Source organism: Myotis myotis, unplaced genomic scaffold (genome assembly GCF_014108235.1).
Source record: "Myotis myotis isolate mMyoMyo1 unplaced genomic scaffold, mMyoMyo1.p scaffold_m19_p_15, whole genome shotgun sequence".
Taxonomy (NCBI): Eukaryota; Metazoa; Chordata; class Mammalia; order Chiroptera; family Vespertilionidae; genus Myotis; species Myotis myotis.
Genome location: NW_023416319.1, coordinates 2,045,544 through 2,066,844, shown reverse-complemented (window position 1 = coordinate 2,066,844; position 21,301 = coordinate 2,045,544). Strand labels below are relative to the sequence as shown.

General features: G+C 58.9%; 1 protein-coding gene across 6 annotated transcripts in view; it reads right to left on the bottom strand.

The window, feature by feature from the left end:
• Positions 1–21,301, bottom strand: part of PTPRE (protein tyrosine phosphatase receptor type E) — a 103,988-nt gene continuing 82,687 nt past the window's right edge. For 4 of the 6 annotated variants that reach the window (XM_036335676.1, XM_036335674.1, XM_036335678.1 and 1 more), the window contains 14 exons: positions 19,432–19,508; positions 18,563–18,599; positions 17,168–17,265; positions 13,261–13,380; positions 11,623–11,786; positions 10,787–10,922; positions 10,309–10,458; positions 9,910–10,003; positions 8,904–8,980; positions 7,918–8,052; positions 5,629–5,754; positions 4,627–4,793; positions 3,108–3,243; positions 1–2,886 (listed from right to left, as the gene is read on the bottom strand). In XM_036335676.1, the coding sequence (XP_036191569.1) occupies positions 2,812–2,886; positions 3,108–3,243; positions 4,627–4,793; positions 5,629–5,754; positions 7,918–8,052; positions 8,904–8,980; positions 9,910–10,003; positions 10,309–10,458; positions 10,787–10,922; positions 11,623–11,786; positions 13,261–13,380; positions 17,168–17,265; positions 18,563–18,599; positions 19,432–19,508 (1,592 nt within the window). In that variant the 3' untranslated portion in view covers positions 1–2,811. The remainder of the gene's footprint in view (positions 2,887–3,107; positions 3,244–4,626; positions 4,794–5,628; positions 5,755–7,917; positions 8,053–8,903; positions 8,981–9,909; positions 10,004–10,308; positions 10,459–10,786; positions 10,923–11,622; positions 11,787–13,260; positions 13,381–17,167; positions 17,266–18,562; positions 18,600–19,431; positions 19,509–21,301) is intronic. The other 2 variants (XR_004972077.1, XM_036335675.1) reach the window with 2 other exon arrangements.

Genomic DNA, 21,301 nt, shown 5'->3' with positions numbered 1-21,301 from the left:
TGGAAGTCAAAGCAAAGGTTTATCCTTGCGTCGGAATGTTTCCCACCTTGCAATCTGCAGGTACAAAGACGTCAGCAACATTCAGTGGCATCAAAATCAGAACAAGAGCAAATGATAAATGTAATAAAAGGAGGCAAGATGGGTGAAACCGGGGTACATACATAGAAAGGTCGCACATGAATGAAACACGACGTAGTTACACACAAGTATCAGTAACCAGACATTAAAAACAACAACACGCGGGCATGTCTCCGGGTGCTGAAACGGATGCCAGGCTCATTGTGAAAGTTTTTAAAAACACATAAAAAATACCCTTTAGAGCCCGGCCTGCATTCCTCATGAGCGCACGGAGAGTGAGTGAGTCACACGGTGACCAAGCACACAGGTCAGAACCGGAGCCTTCCGATCGGATTTGGCATTGAATTCAACTGCGTGCAACATAGGGAAACGCTAGGGGAACCAGGTCGGGTGGCGCCCCTGTGCACAGGGGCCTTCTGTGGCTGAGGGGGAAGAGCTCCCACGTGGCTGCAGATAGGCGATGAGTCCCGAGGGCTCCCCCAGACCCCTGCCCGGGGCCAGCTGGCTGCATTACAGGCCCCCAGGGAAGGCAAGCACGGGCTGCCCCCACCTGGGGAGGGTCTGTGCCCAAGGGACAGTGGCTTCTGCTTTGTTTCTGGGACTGGAAGGACCAAAGGGGCACCCGGACACCTTCGGTGCACACCCGGAGGGCGCAAGGGGCCAGAGGGCACACCCCTGGGGCACTTTCCTGAGGGCGCCCTGAGGGGGTCTCCGTCTCCTCCAGGAGGTGCCAGGGAGCCCATTGGAGGGCGTGGAGGATGCTGAGGAAGGCTCCTCGATTTGGACCCAAATCCGCACCCTTCCACGTGGGCCCCTCAAATAAGTGACAAGCAGCCGGCATCACAGGCAGCCGGCATCACAGGCAGCCGGCATCACAGGCAGCCGGCATCACAGGCAGCCGGCATCACAGGCAGCCGGCTCTAGTTCTAGGATGGGTGGCGAGCGAAGCCCCTGCCTCTTCCCCTTCGGTCAAAGGCAGGCTCTGGGCTCGGGATTTAACAATGAGAACCAATGGAGCCAACCAGCCTGCCTGGCAGCGCTCCCTGCGTCTCCCTCCGGGGCCCAAGTGCGGGGTCCGGGTGCCCAGAGGGCGAGGACGGCAGGCGGCATCAGTGCCGTGGGCACAGCCCAGGGCTGCGGCCTGCTGGCGGACGGCAGCCCTCCCAGGGTTGTGCTTCCGTCTTCCCAGCGGGGCACCTGTGCTGGCCCTTGGGCGGGGCTCCGGGGAGAGGCAGGACCCTGGTGACCTGTGAGTCTGTGCTTAGAGCCCGGCCCCGCCTGTGTACAGCCTGCGCACTGCCCCGGACACAGCTGTGGGCCTGGCTCAGGCAATGAACTCAGGAGAAACAGTGCCATCCGCTCGCAGAGGAAACGTCAAACGAGGCGTGGATATGTCTTTTAAAAAGCAACGGACGTACCAAAAATGCACAGGTGAGCCGCTTTCCGTCAGTGAGACCAGGTGTTTGAGGTTGTGCTCATCTGCTAGGCACGAACGGCCATTGAAAGACCACTGCTACCAAATCAAACCTGCCTACCTTCATACCTCCCCCCCCCCCTTCTATTTTACCCCATGAGCCGGTCCTGTCCGGCAGGGGGTCATGATCATCCATGTCCAAGGTCTCCGTAGTATTTCCATCCAAAAATAAGCTAGCCTTTCTCTTCTCCAATTAAACACTGCGGAGCGGGACTTTTAAAAAACGGTATAAATCTAGATTTTAGGGTTTCTTTTCTTACAAACAGTCTTAGTTTTTACAAGGGGTTTTTAAGTACCAAAACGCTTCTCAGAAAGTTTAAAGCATCGTTACCTGTGGTCGTGCTGCTCTTTCTACCAAGCGCGCGCTCCTGCATCCCCTGGGTGCGGGGCTTGGGGCTTGACCTGAACTTTTTTGGGGGGGAAGTGGTTTGAGGTGGGGCCCCTGGGAGGCCCGCCGCCCACGCTGGCAGCTGCGGCCAATGGGACCAGAGCGAGAAAGGCATTCATCTGCGTCAAACACGCAGAGGGACGGACAGCAGGGGGCGCTGTGGGGGTGCAGCTCCGAAGGCTGCATTGGCTGCATCCAAAGCCAGGGGCGAACCGGACCACCTGGGTCTTCTGTCATCGGGCCCCGGTGGCACGGGCACGGCCCTGGACACGGCTTGTGTTCCTCTCACTGTACAGTCGCTAACTGCAGACCTGGATTCAGGCTGCGCGGCCTTCTTGGATCTTTAAATTGTAAAAGGGAAACCACGTGGGTGGGACCGAGGACTTTACAAAGCACACTCTTTATCGCGTAGCTTCAGAACAGTTTGTCCTCAAAAAAATGCTGCGGCTCAGGCCGACAAATCAGCCTTCAGAAAGCGATTCCCACCTGATTTCTGAGTCCCCGACTGTTCTCTCGTGAACGCTGTGCTTAGCATCTTGTACACTTGGCACATTACAATTTATAACATTTAGAGGTGCTGAGTGTGAGGAATTAAATGATATGAATCTAATGAGAAATTAAAACATTTACTGGTATTAGCGAAATATATACTTTATGGGACAGTATCTGACCTGAATACATTATTCCAGTTTTTAAAAGGGGGCCTTCACGACATAGTAACTTCATAGCCGGCGGCCTTGAAAGCATCACAAGATATATACAAAGACATTAGAAAGGGTAATTAATGTCAACTATGAAATAAATTAACATGATTTTTTTTTTACAAAATATACTGACCATTAAATTAAAAAATATCTTAAGGCAGGAGTTTTCATTTGAAATTAGCATAATCAGAAAATATATCAATAAAATCTTGTACCACTTTGTAGCAGAATTCATACTGTTCCTGAAAGAGAAAACCAAGAAGACATTAACACGATATTTTTTAAAATACTGGAATAATCAGGAGAAGCATTCAGGAAGACACAGGGGAGCCCAGGCATGAAAACCCTGCAGACCCTCATGCCCACCGGCTCCCGTTACAGGTCAGCTTCCCCGGAACCCGCTTCCCCGCCTAGAACAGGCCAGCGAGTCCCGGCCGCCCCGCGGCCCCCGGCCGCTCCTCACCTGCGTTTGCACCATGTGCGGCCTCTGGAGGCGGAGGCTCTTCACCGCCTGGAACACGTCCAGCAGCCCCTCCGCCTTCACGCGCTCCAGGATGTTGCTGAGGGCGATGAACGTACCGGTGCGCCCCGCGCCCGCGCTGCGGGGAGAGAGGGTTCAGGCAGGGGCCCCGCCGCTTGGGGGGGGGGAGGGAGGAATGGGACAGCGCCCACCCCACGCATCGCTGCTGCAGCCAGTGGGGAGAATGTGAGTGTGGCCTTTTTTTAAAAAAAAAATACACCGAGTGGCCAGATTATGATGACCGCCCCATCAGTACAATGAAGTGAATTAGTTATGCAAATCATAATAATAAAACCTTGGGAGTATTTGCTTAGGAAGTTTTCAATATTCAGTATTTTGGGAAGTGTCAATGAAGTACCGATGGGGTGGGCATCATAATCTGGCCACTCAGTGTATTTGTACTGATTTCAGAGAGGAAGGGAGAGACGGAGACGGAAACATCAGCGATGAGAGAGAATCATGGATGGGCTGCCTCCTGCACGCCCCCTACTGGGGATCGAGCCCACAACCTGGGCCTGTGCTCTTGATGGCACTCGAACCTGGGACCCTTCAGTCCGCAGGCCGGCGGTCCATCCGAACCGGCCAGGGCAGGGAGGCCTTCTAATGGCCACTGAGATGTGGCTCGGCTTTCCGCCAGGAGGAGCAGCTGGGAGCTGGCACAGCGCCCGCCTCATGAAGGCAGGCGGACCGACATTTCCCAGCGACGGCAGACGGACACCTCCTGGGCGGGTCAGGACTGTCCCGTGTTTCAGCTGCGGTCACCACTGCCCGTCTTCCTGGGGGAGACCGTGGCTCTCAGAGCGGGGCCGGGAACAGCAGCAGCGCCCTCCCGGGAACTTGTTAGAAATGCGAGCCCTCCCTGTTCAGGCCCGAGGAGGGGTGAGGTGGGCTGACCCGGCCCCTACCCCCCCGCAGGCACCTGTCCGCGTCTGCCCCGTGGGCCGCGTCACCTGCGTATCTCTGGTGCCCGATTTGTTCTGAACTCAGTCCGGGCTTCGGAGGCAACACACGCAGGAACACATTTCTAGTTTGACCTCTACGGGCACCTGGGACCCCCAGACAGGGGCGTGTGCTCCCCCTGCGGCCAGGCCAGGAGCGGCCCAGGTGCAGAGCCCTCGGTGGTGCTGGCATCTGGGCACGGGCTCCCCTTCCAGCACCCAGATGGCAGGGTGTGGAGGCGGGCCAGCACCGGACGCAGAGCGCCTTGAAGTTCCGGAGCGGCTCTCTCTGGGCTGTGCTTGGGGGTCTCTTTGATGGCTTAGGAGGCACGAGAAATGTGTGTTTGAATCGGTTCCTAACCCCTCCCACCAAATGCATCCCGCACGTCTGATGAGGTGGCATTTATGTAAAGCGATGTGTGCGCACGCGCGAGAGAAGGTGAGGCTGCAGCCTGGAGACATTCCGCGCTGGGAGCCGCGGCGGGGCGGGGCGGGGCGGGGCGCGGCCAGCAGGGGGCGCTCACCTGCAGTGCACGGTGATGGGGTGGTTGCCTGTCTGCTGCTGCTGCTTCTGCACGGCCGCGATGAGGTCGATCATGCCCTTGCCCTCGGCGGGGATGCCCACCTCCGGCCAGCCGTGGAAGTGGAACTGGCGGACCGAGCGCGTCTGCTCCTCCTGGCGGGCCAGGGGCTGTGGGGAGGGCATCTCAGTGGTGCTGGCCAGCGCCCCTCGCTGCCCAGGGGGAGGCCCCAGGCCACCTGCCCTCGGGGACTCAGGCACCACTGGCCGCCCTGAGGGTTCGGTGGGGCTGTGTCCACTGTGGTCACCCGAGGGCAGGCTGGCCGTGGGAAGCAGGACGTGCATGGGGTGTCGCTGGAGCCCCCTGGCAGCTGTGCCTGAGAGGCCAGGCCATCTCTCTCTCCAGAAGCCAGGGCCGGAGTGACCGTCAGGGCAGGGGTGAGCATTTTGTGGTCTAGTTTCTGGGTCGTGCCTGGGTGGAGGGAGCCAGTCTCCCCGGGAGCCTCTCTGCGGTCCTGGCCGCTTTGTGCTCAGAACCAGGTCCCACAGATGAGCCGCTCACTACGGCCGCCCCCAGAACTCGCCCTTGGCCAGGACCAGAGCCCAGGACCCTGTGGGACCAGGTCGGTCAGGGGCTCTGAAAAGGCACCTGCACGGAGCCTCGCGAGGCCTCTGGGGGTCACCCGTCCCCTTTATTTCTCCTGCCCCCAGTCACCATCCTTTCTCCTGAGTGGGGGTGGGCGCCCCGTCCCCCTTGTCCCTCAGCAAGGAGGCAGGTGACCTTGGAAGTCTGAATGTTATAGAGCTGCCCTGGATAACCTGGCCCCGTTCATCACTTGGGGCTCTGACCTCCATGTACCTCCACGTGGGGCTCTGACCTCCACATGGGGCTCTGACCTCCATGTGCCTCCACGTGGGGCTCCGGAAAGGGTGGGAGGAGCCAAGACAGGTGGACCCCGAGGGCTGGTGGTGCTGGGCCACCGTGCACAGGGCCAGGGCGCAGTACCTGATTGCAGGTGACCAGGAAGTCACGGACACTGATGGCTTCGGAAAGGGCATCGCTCTTTATTTCGATGGTTATGTCACCGTGAGTCACGGAGCCCTCTGTCGGCCAATACTGGTAGCATTTGTCCTTGGGGGAGAAAATAGGATTTAAGTCTCCTAATGAATGGTGTGCTGCCAGGCATTTTAACTACATGATGCAGGATTGCTCTCAAATGGTTTAAAATATTCTTTCAAATTTTTATAATAATTTGAGAAAGCAGAGGATATGCCTGGAAACAAGATCACAACAAAAAGAGAAAAGTGTTTCTGTTGAACATGTTTTGTCTGGACAAGAAAATGGCATGAATCTGAACTTGAATGCCCACCAATGCCCGCTGGGCAAGGGAACAGAACAGACGTGAACCTTGGACACAGGACAGAAGGGACCTGCCGGGAAGGAGAGATTATTCGATACATGACGCTTGAAAAACGGGTTTTCCGTGAAGCTGGATTCCTGCTCACAGCCAAGAAGGGCTGCTAGGAATGCAGCCCCATCCGCGGGAGTGGGCGGTGAGCATATAACCCGCACGGCCCATGTGGCTGCCTTCATATAAACAAACCCACCAAAATGCGCCACCCCCAGTGCTCACGGCCGGGGAAGGGGCACACGGCATGCGGATGGCTGGCTGGTGAAGAGGAACACAATGAAAGGAGGATGAATGAAGCACAGCTTCAGCCGCCAGCACAGAAAAATATCAAAGCAGAATTCAGAGCAGAAACAGCAAGTCCCTGATGAACACGTGCTGAAATGATACCCTTGACAGACAGCAAGAAGCCAGCAAAGCTGACCGGCCTTGTCTTTAGACGCACACACACGTATGACAGGAAAGTGTTTTTAGAGCAAAGATGCTTCCACTGGATGGCTTTAATAAAAAGACAGACAATAGTAAGTGTTGGCAAGGATGGGGAGCACCAGGAAGCCTCACACACGGCTGGAGGGAAGTAAAATGAGGCGGATGCTCCCCAAAAGGGCGGACGCTCTCCCTCCTCCTCAGAGGGCGGTGCAATACAGAGTTAGGACACGGCCCGGCTGTTCCCCCCGGGAATCTGCCCGAGAGAAATGAACACGGGCGCCCAGGTGAAAACCTGGACGTGAATGCTCGTAACGTGACTCCTAAGAGCCCAAGAGCGGAAACAGCTCAAGCGTCCATCGACGGAGGAACGGACAAAGCAGGCGGTCCACCGCACAATCAACAGCACCTGCCAGTCAAAGGGGCGGAGAGCTTCTCCGGCCACCGCAGGCCGAACCTCGAAAGCATGATGCGACGGGAGGGGACTCAAGCACGAAAGGGGCGCGGTGAGGTTCCATTTACGTGAGACGTCCAGGGCGGGCCAAGCCAGAGAGTCAGGGAGCAGATCTGCGGTGGCAGGGGCTACGGAGAGGGCGGGGTGGGGGTGATGGTTCGTGGGCTCGGGGTTGCCCTCTGGGGTGATGAAAATGATCTGCATTAGTGGCGAGGTTGCACAGGTCTGTGCGTAGACTAAAGCCCGCTGAACGGAAGCCTTTCACAAGATGAATTGTACGGTATGTGAACTGTGTCTCAATAAAGCCGGTTTTTAAACAGCAAAGACATCGAAACACAAATTCGGGGTAGTGGCTACACCTTGGGGGGATGCCTGGGTAGATGCACGTTATTGGCAAAAGTTTGGGTTTTCAGCTGGGTGGTGGGTTCAGGAGGCCTTATTATGTTATTAAATAAACACTAATCCAAGAAGGCCATGGATGCGACTCTGGGAAAACGAAAATACACCTCGTTCAGCTTGAGCAGGACAATGCCAAGTGGCACAGGCGTCAGCACCTACAGCGCTATGACTTGCTAAAAGTGAATACGTGTCTTTTTCTCCAATAAGTTGGGATCAAATTTGTATTTGTGGCAAACGCCAAATGGTGCAACTTCAAGGCAGGTTAAATAAAATCTAAGAACGAAAGCTGATGGGTGATTATAGTTACCCACCCCCCCAAAGGAAGGAAGGACGGAAGGAAGGAAGGGAGGAAGGGAGGAAGGGAGGAAAGGAGGAAGGGAGGGAGGGAGGGAGGGAGGGAGGGAGGGAGGGAGGGAGGGAGGGAGGAAGGGTGAAATGAGACCTTTTGCAGCGCCAACCTCTCTCAGTAGCTATGGCTGGACCTCCCCACCTGAGAGCAGGTGGGACGTTTGCAATGAAGCACCTGCCACATGGGGTGGGCAGGACCCCTGTGTGCAAGCCGCCTGGGACCCGGGGGGGGGGGGGGGGGGGCGGGGCCGCGCCTGACCTGCTCTCGCTCCTGCACCTCCGTCAGCATCACGATGGTGTGGCACCGCCACTCCCACACCATCCTCCAGAAGTCCTCCACCGTGTGCGCCAGGGGCCCCTGCGTGGCGATGAAGTAGTCCTTCTGTCGGTAGCCCTGGCGATGGGAGCAGAGGGGACAGTGGCAGGCGGACTTCCTCCCTGGGCTCCACCGCAGGACCAGCCGGGAGTCCGCACAGCAGGGGCCAGAGGAGGGGGAGCACACCCGGGCTCCCAGGCCCAGGCCCCTGGCCAGCCCCAGGGCAGGACGCCCGCTCCCTCTGCAGAATGGTCCTCTGAATGGCGACCACGCCCCGCCACCCACGGCTTTAATGGAAAGGACAGAAGGTAGGAAGAGCTGGGAAGGATGGGGAGCCCTGGAGCCCTGGCACCTGCTGGCGGGAATGGAGGATGAGGCGGCGGAAAGGCGACCGAGCCCTGCCACGCGCTGGGGCCCCCTGGGAGGCACCTGGGGGCTTTGACCCGACACGCTGCCAGGTGCTACGGTTAAGTCAGCATCGCGGTTGTGCAAAGAACCGGGCGTAGCGTTAGAGGAAGTGGCTCACATCCCAGTTCCTCCACGCGGCCCGAGGGGCCTTCGGCACAGTTTTCCCTTCTGCAAGCAGACATCCCGGCCAGACTGGGCGCGAGCTGCCCGCCCACCGCGCTGTCCTGCACGAATGAGTCTGAGAAACCGCAGGAGTGGGTCCGGAGGCACCAGGACAACCGGTGGTACCACAGGCGGGAAAGAGAAATGGCTCCTCATTTACAGCAGAACGAGAAAACGCTGGGCTGTGGGGCAGGGAGCCTATCTCCTCTCCCCCAGCTCGTTATTCACTCTTTCTAACGAGGAATTCCCCTGAAGGGTGTGGGTTTGGGGAGGCAGGCCCAGCCTCTCTGATGGTGACGGCGGGTTCCTCTTGGGTCTGAGGAGGGGTCTCCCCCCGCAGCGCAGAGGGCGGCACTTACGTCGATGAAGGATGCGTTGATGTAGTCCGTGTACTCCTGGCCCCTTTTCATGGACAGGATCACGCGGTTGAAGTCATCTGCAGGGCGGCAAGTCCGTGGTGAGGGAGACGCCGTCCCGCCCGCCCACCCGCTCCCCACGGAAAACTCACTAACAAAGTGGCTGCAAGCCGACCCCTCGGAGGGTTGACTATAGAGCAGGTGGGTGAACGAGGCCCCGGGAGGGGGTGTCATCAGGAAAACAACCCAGCGATGGGTTTCACGTGTCATGAACGGAGAGAATTCATATCAAACTATGAGCATGACAGACACTGCGTTTCAGGGGTGAAAGGCAGGTGGGCAGGTGGGCAGCCCAGAGAAGCCGGCGGGGACGTCCCGGCCACAAGGACTGGAGTCCGAGGCCGGGCAATCTGAGCCCGGACAGTCGCCAGGCACTTTCTGCGCAGGGTGGCCTCTAGCAAGTCTGTCTGCACCTGCTGGTGTCCGGGCCGGGTCCCCGGGGAGGTGTCTGAAGGACGGACACTCCCTCTGCTCAAGGCAGCCCGGCCTCTAGGTCCCTCTGATCACCGAGGTCCATTCCTCGGCCCGCCCTCACCCAAGACTGGGCAGACCAGCGTCTGGCCCTTCCCCTGGAAGGTCTCCGCTGAGCTCCTCAGGTCTGCGGCCTGGCCTGGGGGCCAGCACTCCTGCTCTGGGTAACGGGGTGCCAGGCCTCGCCCAGGCTGGGGGAAGACTCATGGAATGCAGAGCCTGGAGGCCTGAGTCATGCCCCTCCGCTGCTGGGAAGTCCTCCCCCGCCCCACCCCCAGCTCTGCACCCACATCTGTCCCAGGCACACAGGCCTGTCAGTGGGCGTTCTCTTCCTGGTGGGGGTGGGGAGCCCTAGGCCCAGAGAGGGCCTCGCCCTGGACCCTGGGTAACAGAGGTGGGTGGTCGTGAACCCTCAGGGCCTGAAGCCTCAGGGACCGCCCGCCCCGCCCCGCCCCGCCCAGGGGGCCCGGTTGCGTACACGGGATGATCTGGATGACTCGGGCCTTCTTCATGTTCGCCGGCAGGTTGCCTGTCCGCATGTTCTCCTTCATGATCCGGACGTTCGTCAATTTCTGCAGCCGCAAAGGACCCAGACGCGGTTACACGCCGGTGCTCCCGGCCCACCCTCCGTTTCCTGCCACAGGGCACCAGGGCCGCCTCCATCTCCAGACCCCCCGGGCCTCGGGCAGTGAATGTAGGCGGGACACTCTCCCCCCCCCCCCCCCCCCCCGGCCGCTGCCCTGCTCTGAGAGCCCCACAGTAGTCCTCCCGCAAGTCACGGAGGGCCAGCCCTCCCTCCCTACCCCTCGCCTTCTCTGGGGTCATCGGGGAGGCAGCTTCCTGGACGCCGCCCCCTCCTTGGAGCCGGGGCGCTCACCCTGAACTCCTCCTCCAGCCCGATCTTGTCGAAGTGGGTGGCGGTGCCCTGCAGCGTCTGCAGGTGCTTCTCCAGGGAGGCCACGTCCAGCTCCGTGTCGCCGTAGAGGTAGTACTCCAGCAGGGCCTGGTAGATGAACGTGTACTGCACCTGCGGACCAACGGGCGGCCTGGAGTCCCCCGCAGCCCCCGCCCGAGCGAGGGGCTCGGCCGCTCCGGCCACAGGAGGAGGTTGGGACAAAAGTGAGGTTAATGGCTGTTGACAGTGACCACTTAGAGCCTTGAGTAAAGATCACGTTACTGAGCACGGTGCCCCCAGGCGCTGTCCCCCACTGGGGGGGCAGGGAGAGTGTCCCGCATACATTACAAGCCAGGGCCGCAGAGGCGGCTGGGCGGCTTTGTAAAGCTCAGACCAGGACCTGGGGTGGGGTGGGGAGGGCTGGGGAGGGGAGGGCAGGGCCAGGACAGGCGGGACTCACGTCCGTCTGCACCATCTGAGGGCGCTGATTGCGGATTCTCGCCACGAACTCGAAGACGTCCACCTTCTGCTCCGCGTACATCATGTCCATCATGGCATCGATGACGATGAAGGTGCCCGTCCGGCCCACGCCCGCGCTGCGGGGACAAAGGAAGAGGCCGCACCGTGAGCCACGATCCCCCCGAAGCAAATGACAGGGCCTCAGAACACGCCTGCCCACCAGGACAGAGGGACACGCCCGCCTGCCTTGGGAGGCTGGCACCTCATCACTTCACCCAACCTCCTCTGGGTTACAGAAGAGCACGTCTACGGCGAGGCCGCCAGAGGGCGCCGTAATCCTAGTAAAATTTATCTAGAAACTGTCCAGGGCTTATCAGAGAGAGCTGCTGGGACAGCCTTGCCCGAGGTTGTTCAGATAAATTTTCCTGTTACCAAGTGTTGTCTTCTCGTCACAACTGGTGTAACTGGCTTTTAAAAAACTGTCACGCTGTGCCCGGCCGGCGCGGCTCAGGGGTTGAGCGCCGACCTATGAACCAGGAGGTCACGGTTCGATTCCCGGTCAGGGCACAGGTCTGGGTTGCAGGCTCCATCCCCACTCCCACTATCAGGCCTGGCCTCTCGGCTTGTCGGTGGTAGATACTGGGGTCCCCCTCACGTGCCATGGGGGACAGGGCTGTGCTACCACGGAATGCACGAGGTGGGGGCCCTGGGCTGCTGCCCTGTGCCTGCGCTGGTATTCACATCGCCCGCCTGCCCCTGTGCGCCCCCCCCCCGCCCCCCCGTAACCGGTGCTCGCTGGCTGAGTCCCCCCACGAGCTGCCCCGGGTCCTGACGCACCTGCAGTGTACCACGATGGGCCCAGCGTGTGCGGGGTTGAGCGTCTTCACCTTCTTCAGGAACTTGAGCATCCCAATGGGGGTGAAGGGCACCCCGAAGTCGGGCCAGCTGGTGAAGTGCAGTTGGCACAGGAGCCGCGGGGCCCTGCAGCCATCGGAGAGCTGCTGTGGGGACAGGGGGACGTGCGTGGGACAGCCACCCCCCATCCCTGGAGTTGGTCCAGGACTCAGGGCCCCGAGGCCAGCAGGGGGCTGCCTCTGCCTGGGGCCTGGGGAAGTGCCCCCAGCGCAGCCCTCCGCTCCCCAGGGCCTCAGGGGAGGAAACAGTGATGCTGTGGGCCTGGGAGGAGGCTCCTGTGCTGCTCAGGCTCCCCCATGGATGCTGTGACCCAGGGCCTAGGGGCTTGCCCGGACCACAGTGTATCTGTGTGTGTGCACGTGCATGTGCGCATGAATGTGTGTGCACGTGTATCTGTATGTGCGTGTGTGTGTGTATCTGTGTCTATGTAGCGAGTGTGTGTCTGGGGGGATGTGTATCTGTGTGTGTGTCTGGGGGGGTGTGTATCTGTGTGTGTGTCTGGGGGTGTGTGTATTTGTGTGTGTGTCAGGTGTGTGTGTGTGAGTGTGTATTTGTGTGTATCTGTGTGTGTGTCTGGGGGTGTATGTATCTGTGTGTGTGTGTGTCAGGTGTGTGTGTGAGTGTGTGTATTTGTGTGTATGTGTCTGGGGTATGTGTATTTGTATGTGTGTGTCAGGTGTGTGTATGTGAGTGTGTATTTGTGGGTATATGTCTCGGGGATGTGTATTTGTATGTGTGTGTCAGGTGTGTGTATGTGAGTCTGTGTATGTGTATCTGTGTGTGTGTCTGGGAGGGGGGCATAGGGGGCAGCAAGAATGACAAAGCTCACCTTCCCTTTCTGTGCTGTGGCTTCTAGAAGCTCAGACTCCTATGTTGTGACCTAAGTGTGTGCACCACCCGCCCACCTTCATTCCCGCTATCACGGCTGTGCCTACATCTCTAGCTACTTCCTCTGCCCTGCACACATGCAGGAGTCTTTGCTGAGACGCCTTAGGACCTGTCCGGGCACAACTAGCAGGAGTCAGTGTGAAAACGAATGAGGAAGTTTCAGCTTCATTTTGAAACCGTTAAACTCCCGCTGCGGGACCCCAGTGAGTGAAAGGGCACCGTGACTAAGGCCCCCCACCCTCCGCCAGACCCACTTCCTCCCACCAGAATGGCCCTGGGAGCCAGGAGCGCCCAGCACTGGCTGGTCCTGGTCCTTGGTCCACTCCCATGCTCAGCCCACTGACCCCCATCTGTCCCTGTCCTGTCCCCACTGGGCAAGTCCTCCGGCCTCAGACACACTCAGCAGGAGCCACTGCAATGCTAGTGAATGGGAGGCAGAGCTGGGAGGGAGCAGAGCTGGGGGCGGGGACAGAGCTGGGGGTGTGGCAGAGCAGAGCTGGGGGCGGGAGCAGAGCTGGGGGTGGGGGCAGAGCTGGGGGCAGGGACAGAACTGGGGTGGGGGCAGCGCTGGGGGCGGGGGCAGGGGGGGTGGGTGAAGCTCTGTCTGTTATGAGTCGCAGGCCCCATGTGCTCTGGACACCCCCGGGGAGAGCCGCCTGCCCTCCCGCTTACCGACTGGATGCAGAACTTGCGGACGGTGTAGTCCACCAGCACCACGCAGTCCTCCACGCACACGCGGATGTGTCCGTAGGTCCAGCAGCCCTGGTCCGGCCAGTACTGAAAGCACTTCTCCTGCAGGGATTGAAAGCCACAGGCCGGTGGGCACCTTCACCGGCTCCCAGAGTCTAAACACCTCAAACCCCTGCGCTGGCAGTGGCCCCGCCCACTCTGGCCTCTGACCTGCTCCCAGGTGTGGCTGCCCGGCCAGCACCTTCCATGTCACCACTTTCCTGGGCATGCGTCTCTCCTCCCCGCCAGCCCTGCCCCCGGGACCTAGGAGAACAGACTGGCAGCTTCCTGCAGCGGGAAGGAGCAGGGCAGGCCCTGGCTGGGCGGCTCAGTGGGTTGGAGCACCGTCCTGACAAACCAAGGTTGTGAGTTTGATCCAGGGTCAGGGCGCACACAGGCAATCAATGAATAAACAAGTGGAACAACAAATGATCTCTCTCTCTCTCTTTCTCTGCTTTCCTCTCTCTCTCTCTCTCTCTCTCTCTCTCTCTCTCAAATCAATAAGTAAAATTTTTAAAAAGAACACGGGAAAGTGTCTGCTTATAGACGGGGAAACTGAGGCCAGGCAGCTGCTCAGAGCAGCCCTGAGCCTGTAACTGGGCTTTGCTGACGCCCATGCCTGGACGCATTCATCCATTCACCAGGCCACCGTCTACTGAACCCTCTCGCTGAGCCCGCGCCCTGCAGGGCCCAGACCTGCCACAGGGGCCCCCAGGCCTCGGGCCCGCACCCAACCCCTGGGACTGTGCCCCCAAACTGTTCCCACGTGCAGCACGGGGCCCTGCCCAGCTCCGCTGGCTGAGGAATGCGGCCTGCAGCGGAGGGGAGGGGCTGGTCACTTCATGCCCGTTCCCTGAGGACAGGGCTGATGGCCACCCAGGGCCTGGCCACGTGGCTAGAGGCCCAGGCCCTCCCTCCCTCCCTCCCAGCTACAAAGGCCCCGCACAGCTCCCAGAGGAGGCAGCCTGGACACCAGCACCCCCCCAGCGGTCAGGCCTGAGCAGGACCCACGAGGGGCGCAGGTCCGGCAGCACCACCTCCGGAGTCACCGCCTCCTGAGCAGGGACAGCCAGTCCCGGAAACGGCCCGGGGGTGGCCAGCGGGGGCCTCATGAGGATTCATCACCTCTCAGGCCCCTGGTGTTTACCAGAGCCCGTGTCTGTGTTATGACACCCACGGGACAACGTCCCTCCCACATCCGGCCCAGGGTGTCCCCGAAGCAGCCGGGAGAAGCCAGCCCCCAAGGCCCTGGATTGGGCCCGGCTCAGCCTCCTGGGCCCCTGGGACCCGCTGAGCTTCTTGCCGGGAGAGGCCGTCCCTGGGCCCTTGGACAGCGCCTGCCCCCAGGCTCCTGTGAGGTCCGCACCCAGGGCCTCCTAAGCCCCCCCACGCCAGCCCTCCCTCCGGGCGGCTCAGAAGGTGGCAGCAGCTGTTTCGCAGCCCTGGGCCGGGGCGTGGACGCGGGGCCACCGCAGAAGTGGAAGCCGAGAGAAAAAGGGAACTCGGTTGAGAAATGAGTTGATGTGCAGCGGGGACGTGGGCACCCAGAGACACGGAGACACCCAGCAGGAGGCTCAGGGTGACGCAGAGAGGAAACGACCGCCTGCGGGCGGTGGGGGCTGCTCTCAGGACCCCCCACCCCCACCCCAGCTCCTAAACTAGCCCCACACCCAGCAAGCTGGTCCAGGGGGACGCCAGGCTCCTGCCACAGCATCTGCTCAGAGCAGGGGGGGGCGTGGGGGGGCACCTAAGTGTCCCTGGGAGTCCCAGCCTCCTGCAGTCACTCCAGGACTCACACAGAGAAAGGTGGCCGTGCCCAGCCCGGTCCCCACTCCTAAAAAACACCCCCCACCACCACCCCAACCGGAACCGTGGCCGGAAGCTATCTCCTGTGGATCAGAGACAGGGCCCCTGGCTGCAGTGACTCTGGGCCAGCCCTGCCTGTCCCTGGCCCCCCGCCCCCAGTGCCAGCTGAGTGCCATCTCAAAGGGCAGCCCTCCCCCCTAACCCCACCCCCCCCCCGCCCCCCCGGGGCCTTAGCCAAGCTGCCTGGGCTCCTAGCCCCCTGCAGTGAGTGAGGTGATGGAGGAAAGGCAGGGCAGAGGTCAGCTCCTCAGGCCCCAGACCTGGATCTGCGCCTTCCTTTCCACTGCTTCCGCCACTTTTGCCGCGGCCCTCAGGCTAGAATATGCTAGAAGGTTTCCCCACCTCCACCAAGTCTCCCTCCAGCTCCCAATGCCGCCTCCAATCTGGAAGTGAGTTCACTTCCTACAAGACAAGCCCCTGTCGGCCGCCGGCCCTTGTGCCCCAAGCCGGGCTCCTGGACGCGCTTCTAGCCGCCCTGCCCGGCCCGGCGTGGCCACTGGGGGGGGGGCGGGGGCGGGGGGGGGCTCCTGGTTTCCCAAGCATGCTGCCCGCTATGGCTGCTTCTCTGGCTGGAGTGGTAAAATTCCCTCCAGCACCAGCACCATCCCCCAGGTGAGCTGTGCTGGTGTCCTGGCCTCGCCCCCAGGGCTGTTCCACTTCACACCCCCCCCCACTTTCTGCCAGGAACTAATCAGCTGGCTCCCCCACAGGGTCTGCAACCACCCACCCGCTGGCTACAGAGAAGGCTGGGAGCCATGACGCTGGCCTGCATTTCTGCGCCCTGGTATGTGGGATGTACAGGCCCAGCCTGGCCAGGCCCTCGGGCACCACTGTCCCCTTCACGCCCCATTATGCTTTATGCCACCTCCTGACTGGCTCCATTTGTTGCTGTTTGGTGCCAGCCCTCCCGGTGGAATAGGCTGCAGGAGGCCGACTTGCAGCCGGGTCACTGCACACGGCCCTGCGCCTGGCGGCGTGTCCGGGAGGCATGAGCTGGCATTTGCCACATGTAAGGAAGGAATCTGTTTAAATTAATTGTCATCGTTATTATCATTTTTTTGGTTAGTCCTCACCTGAGGATATCTTTCCATTGCTAGTTAGAGAGAGTGGGAGGGAGAGGGAGAGACACAGAGAGAGAAACAGCCATGTGAGGGAGACACACCGATCGGCTGCTTCCCACACACACCCAAGCAGGGCAGGGGCTGAGCCTCCAAGCGAGGTCCGTGCCCTTGACTAGACTGAACCCGGGGCTCTTCCGTCTGCAGACCGGTGCTCTCGCCACTGAGCCACACTGGCTAGGGCTCATTTCACTTAAGTCTTTAAAGAGGCGTTGAGTTCTTACAACGCACATTACTTTTTGAATTAGAAACAGCTAATGACGTGTGTCAGAATAATAACTCGGCATTCATTCACTATGTCTTGCCCTCGCCAGTTTGGCTCACATCGATGTTTCTCTCTGTCTCTCCCTCTCCCTTCCAATCTCTCTCTAAAAATCAATGGGAAAATATCCCTGGGTGAGGATTAACAACAACAACAAATACATATCTTGATCTTCAAATGCGTTTTTCTAGTCTGGCTAATAAGCAGGAAGTTGCTTTTGCTTTAGTGTGAGGCCCACACATGACATAATAAAAATCAAAATGCTACAACCCACGGCCCCCATCAGGGAGTCAGAGCTGCCCTGCCAGCGGGGAGGACCCTGGCGGAAAAAAGAAAACCCTCCCCTCTAGCATCGTCGTCTGGGACAGCGAGGAACGGGCCACGGACTGACCCCGCCGGCTCGGCTCGGGGAGGCCAGCCTGCAGGACCCCCCAAACTCGGAAAATAATAAAGATGCTGTGAGCCAGGGGGCGCTTTTTAAATTTCCTTCTGCAGTGAGAAGGGAGAGAAACAGGAAGAGGAAGTGGTACCCCCCCCACGCCCCCCTCCCACCCCCGCCAACAGCAGCAAAAAGAACGTATTCCTCATCAGAGGCCAGGCTCACCTCTTTCCTTTCTTTCAGGTTCGTCAACATGACGATGGTCGCAGACTTCTGCTCCCAGATCATCCTCCAGAAGTCATTCACTGTTTCCTGCTTAGGGCCTGCGTGTGGAGGAGGATCCCGAAGTCAGGCAACACAGAGGTCCGGTGGGCCCCAGCCCCAGGCACTGCCTGGGCCCTGGACGGCTGCTCCCCCGATTCTCTGAGGCACAAAAGGGCTGGTGGGTCCAGTTCACACCCGACAGAATTCCAGACCCCGTGGGGCTGGGGGGGCCAGCAGGTCCCCGCCTGCCCATTCCATCCGGCCACACTCCCGCTCCCCTCTGCAGCTGGGAACTCCTCAGGGGCGGAATCCCTGGACCCGGGCAGGTGACAGTCACAGGCAGTCGCCTATCAAAGTGAGAGCTGGTCTGCAGCTACGGGTCCAAGGGGTTTGCGGCCACTCAGTGTTTTAGTTTCAGTATCGCACCCGGACGTGGTGTGTGAGTGTGAGTGAGAGTGTGAGTGTGTGTGTGAGTGTGAGTGTGAGTGTGTGAGTGTGAGTGTGAGTGTGTGAGTGTGTGTGTGAGTGTGAGTGTGAGTGTGAGTGTGAGAGTGTGAGTGTGTGAGTGTGTGTATGTGTGAGTGTGAGTGTGAGTGTGAGTGTGTGAGTGTGTGTAGTGTTGAGTGTGTGTTGTGAGTGTGTGTGTGAGTGTTAGGTGTGAGTGTGTGAGTGTGAGTGTGTGAGTGTGTGTGTGTGTGAGTGTGAGTGTGTGTGATGTGTGTGGGTGTGAGTGTGTGTGAGTGTGAGTGTGTGTGAGTGTGTGTGTGAGTGTGTGTGAGTGTGTGTGTGAGTGTGTGTGAGTGTGTGTGTGTGAGTGTGAGTGTGGGTGCAGGTGAGTGTGAGTGTGTGTGAGTGTGAGTGTGAGTGTGTGTGAGTGTGAGTGTGTGTGAGTGTGTGTGAGTGTGAGTGTGTGAGTGTGAGTGTGTGTGAGTGTGTGTGAGTGTGAGTGTGTGAGTGTGTGTGTGAGTGTGTGTGAGTGTGTGTGTGTGAGTGTGAGTGTGTGTGAGTGTGAGTGTGAGTGTGTGTGAGTGTGAGTGTGAGTGTGTGTGTGAGTGTGAGTGTGTGTGAGTGTGTGTGAGTGTGTGAGTGTGAGTGTGTGTGAGTGTGAGTGTGTGAGTGTGTTTGAGTGTGAGTGTGTGTGTGAGTGTGTGAGTGTGAGTGTGTGAGTGTGTTTGAGTGTGAGTGTGTGTGTGAGTGTGTGAGTGTGAGTGTGTGTGAGTGTGTGTGTGTTTGAGTGTGAGTGTGAGTGTGTGTGTGAGTGTGTGTGAGTGTGAGTGTGTGTGTGTGTGAGTGTGTGTGAGTGTGAGTGTGAGTGTGAGTGTGTGTGTGATGAGAGAGTAACAATAACATGCTTACCTTGAGCTGCTATGAATTTATTCTTCTCCTTGTAACCCTAGAAACATAAAATCAGATTTATAATGTCTCCAAATTACCTTTGCATGTCCCTCTCTAGTCTTTATTTTCTGGGAATACCTTTCAAGACACACACATGGGTAGACACAGATATATATATTTAATTGGTTTATGCATATAAATTCTCTTATATTGTATTCTTATGACAATTTTATAACTTATATTAAATGATCTTTTAAGGTTCAATTAAAATAGATTCATAGGGGTGTCAGGATGGCCGAGTGGTCTAAGGCGCCAGACTCAAGGGACTCCCTTACCTAAAATAGATTCATAATAATCCATTGTGTGTGGCTTTACCATCATTTATTTAACCAGTCCCATAAACAAAGCCTTAATGAACACCCTTGGTATCTATGTTTTTTTCTGATTCTTTTGTTCTTTTTTTTTTTTGTTTTGTTAATTCTCACCCAAGGATATTTTTCCATTGATTTTTAGAGAGAGTGGAAGAGTGGGAAAGACAGAGAGAAACGTTGATGTGAGAGAAACACATCAATTGGTTGCCTCCTGCACGAACCCTGACCAGGCCCCAGGCCAGAGAGAAGCCTGCAACCAAGGTACATGCCCTTGACCGGAATCAAACCTGGGACCCTTTGGTCTGCAGGCCGACACTCTATCCACTGAGCCACACCGGCCGGGCCGGGACCTGTTTCTGAAAAATGAAGCACAGATGCTAATTCAAAAGGTGTGGATGCTCCCACGCTCTGTGCTGAGGCCACACTGCCTGGAGGTTGTGACAGTTTATGCTCCCAGACCGGTGACTCAGAGCCCCAGGTGGTCATGCTGGGCTGGGGACAGCGACATGGAGGACTCACGTCTATGTATGAAGCATTAATGTAGTCCGAACAGGGCGCTCCATCCACCTGGCTCAAAATCACCCGGGAATGATCATCTGTTTTAAAAAAACACATGCTATCAGGAGAAGGAAATCACATCTGCCATCTACCATATCAGACCCAGCAGAGTCCTCCCAGCTACAGTCTCAGGCCCTACAGAGTCCTCCCAGCTACCGTATCAGACCCTGCAGAGTCCTCCCAGCTACAGTATCAGACCCTGCAGAGTCCTCCCAGCTACTGTATCAGACCCCGCAGAGTCCTCCCAGCTACAGTATCAGACCCCGCAGAGTCCTCCCAGCTACAGTATCAGGCCCTACAGAGTCCTCCCAGCTACCGTATCAGACACTGCAGAGTTCTCCCAGCTACAGTATCAGACCCCGCAGAGTCCTCCCAGCTATAGTATTAGACTGCAGAGTCCTCCCAGCTACAGTATCAGACTGCAGAGTCCTCCCAGCTACAGTATCAGACTGCAGAGTCCTCCCAGCTACCGTATCAGACTCTGAGAGTCCTCCCAGCTACAGTATCAGACTGCAGAGTCCTCCCAGCTACAGTATCAGACCCCGCAGAGTCCTCCCAGCTACAGTATCAGACCCTGCAGAGTCCTCCCAGCTACAGTATCAGACTGCAGAGTCCTCCCAGCTACAGTATCAGACCCTGCAGAGTCCTCCCAGCTACGGTATCAGACTATGAGAGTCCTCCCTGCTACAGTATCAGACTCTGAGAGTCCTCCCAGCTACAGTATCAGACTCTGAGAGTCCTCCCAGCTACAGTATCAGACTACAGAGTCCTCCCAGCTCCAGTATCAGACTATGAGAGTCCTCCCTGCTACAGTGTCAGACTCTGCAAAGGACAGACCCGGGCCCCCCTGGTGACCACAGAGGGACAGATGTGGGAAAGAACCTCAGTGGCCAGCGTGGGCCTGTCCACCACACAGAAACAGGACGGCAGAATGTGCAGATCCGACCATGTGACAGCCGTGTTCTCTGGGCCCCAGTATTGGCACATGCAGGTGTACTTAGGAGAACTTCTGGGGTGACCCTACCAGGCTTTCCGAGGAGAGGACGACTGCATCTCTGGACAAGTGGGTATTTGGATCTGGGGTTTGGAACCACAGACCCCAATCTCGTCCTTCAGGTCTGCCCCAGAGAGGAAGGTAAGCAAGACCCGCACAGACCTGGGCTGGACGGGCCACCTGCCTGGGGGGTTCCGGCCACGGTGCAAGCAGTGTCCAGAGGGGCTGACCAGGAGTGTTCTGCGTGAGTGGAGTGTGTATGTGGGGTATGTGTGCGGGGGGGGGGGGGGGGTGGGGGTGGCTGTGGGAGCTTGTCTTGGCAGCGAGGCTGGTTGTGAAGGTCACCCAGGGGCATGGCCCAGCCACTGATGCCTCTGGACAGATGTGTTACCCCCCTGCCCTGCACCTCCTGGAGCCCACACTCTGTAGCCGGTGGCGGTCCCTAGCTGTCGGGTTAAAACCGGGTTTACCGGGAGCCTTCCCACCACACTGCCAGAGCCCAGTGTGTTTCTCGTTGGTCCTTTCGGCCCTTGGTCCAGGGGACTTGCTGCTGGTGGCCAAGAGCTGAGTGCAACAGCGGAAGGTGCACAGGGCCTCCCGCCGCCGTGGCTGGGGCTCCGGATCTGATCCAGCAGGAGGGGCCCTGCCCACCAGTGCAGGCGGCCCCCTCCAGGCCCCTGGGCAGCCCAGGTCTCACTCAGCGCAGGCTCCGCGGCCAGACCCTCGCCCGCGCAGGCTGCCTTGCCGGGCGGCACACGCACAGGTGCCCGGAGGCCCGGTGCCCGGAGGCCAGGTGCCCGGAGGCCAGGTGCCCGGAGGCCAGGTGCGAGCTCCCAG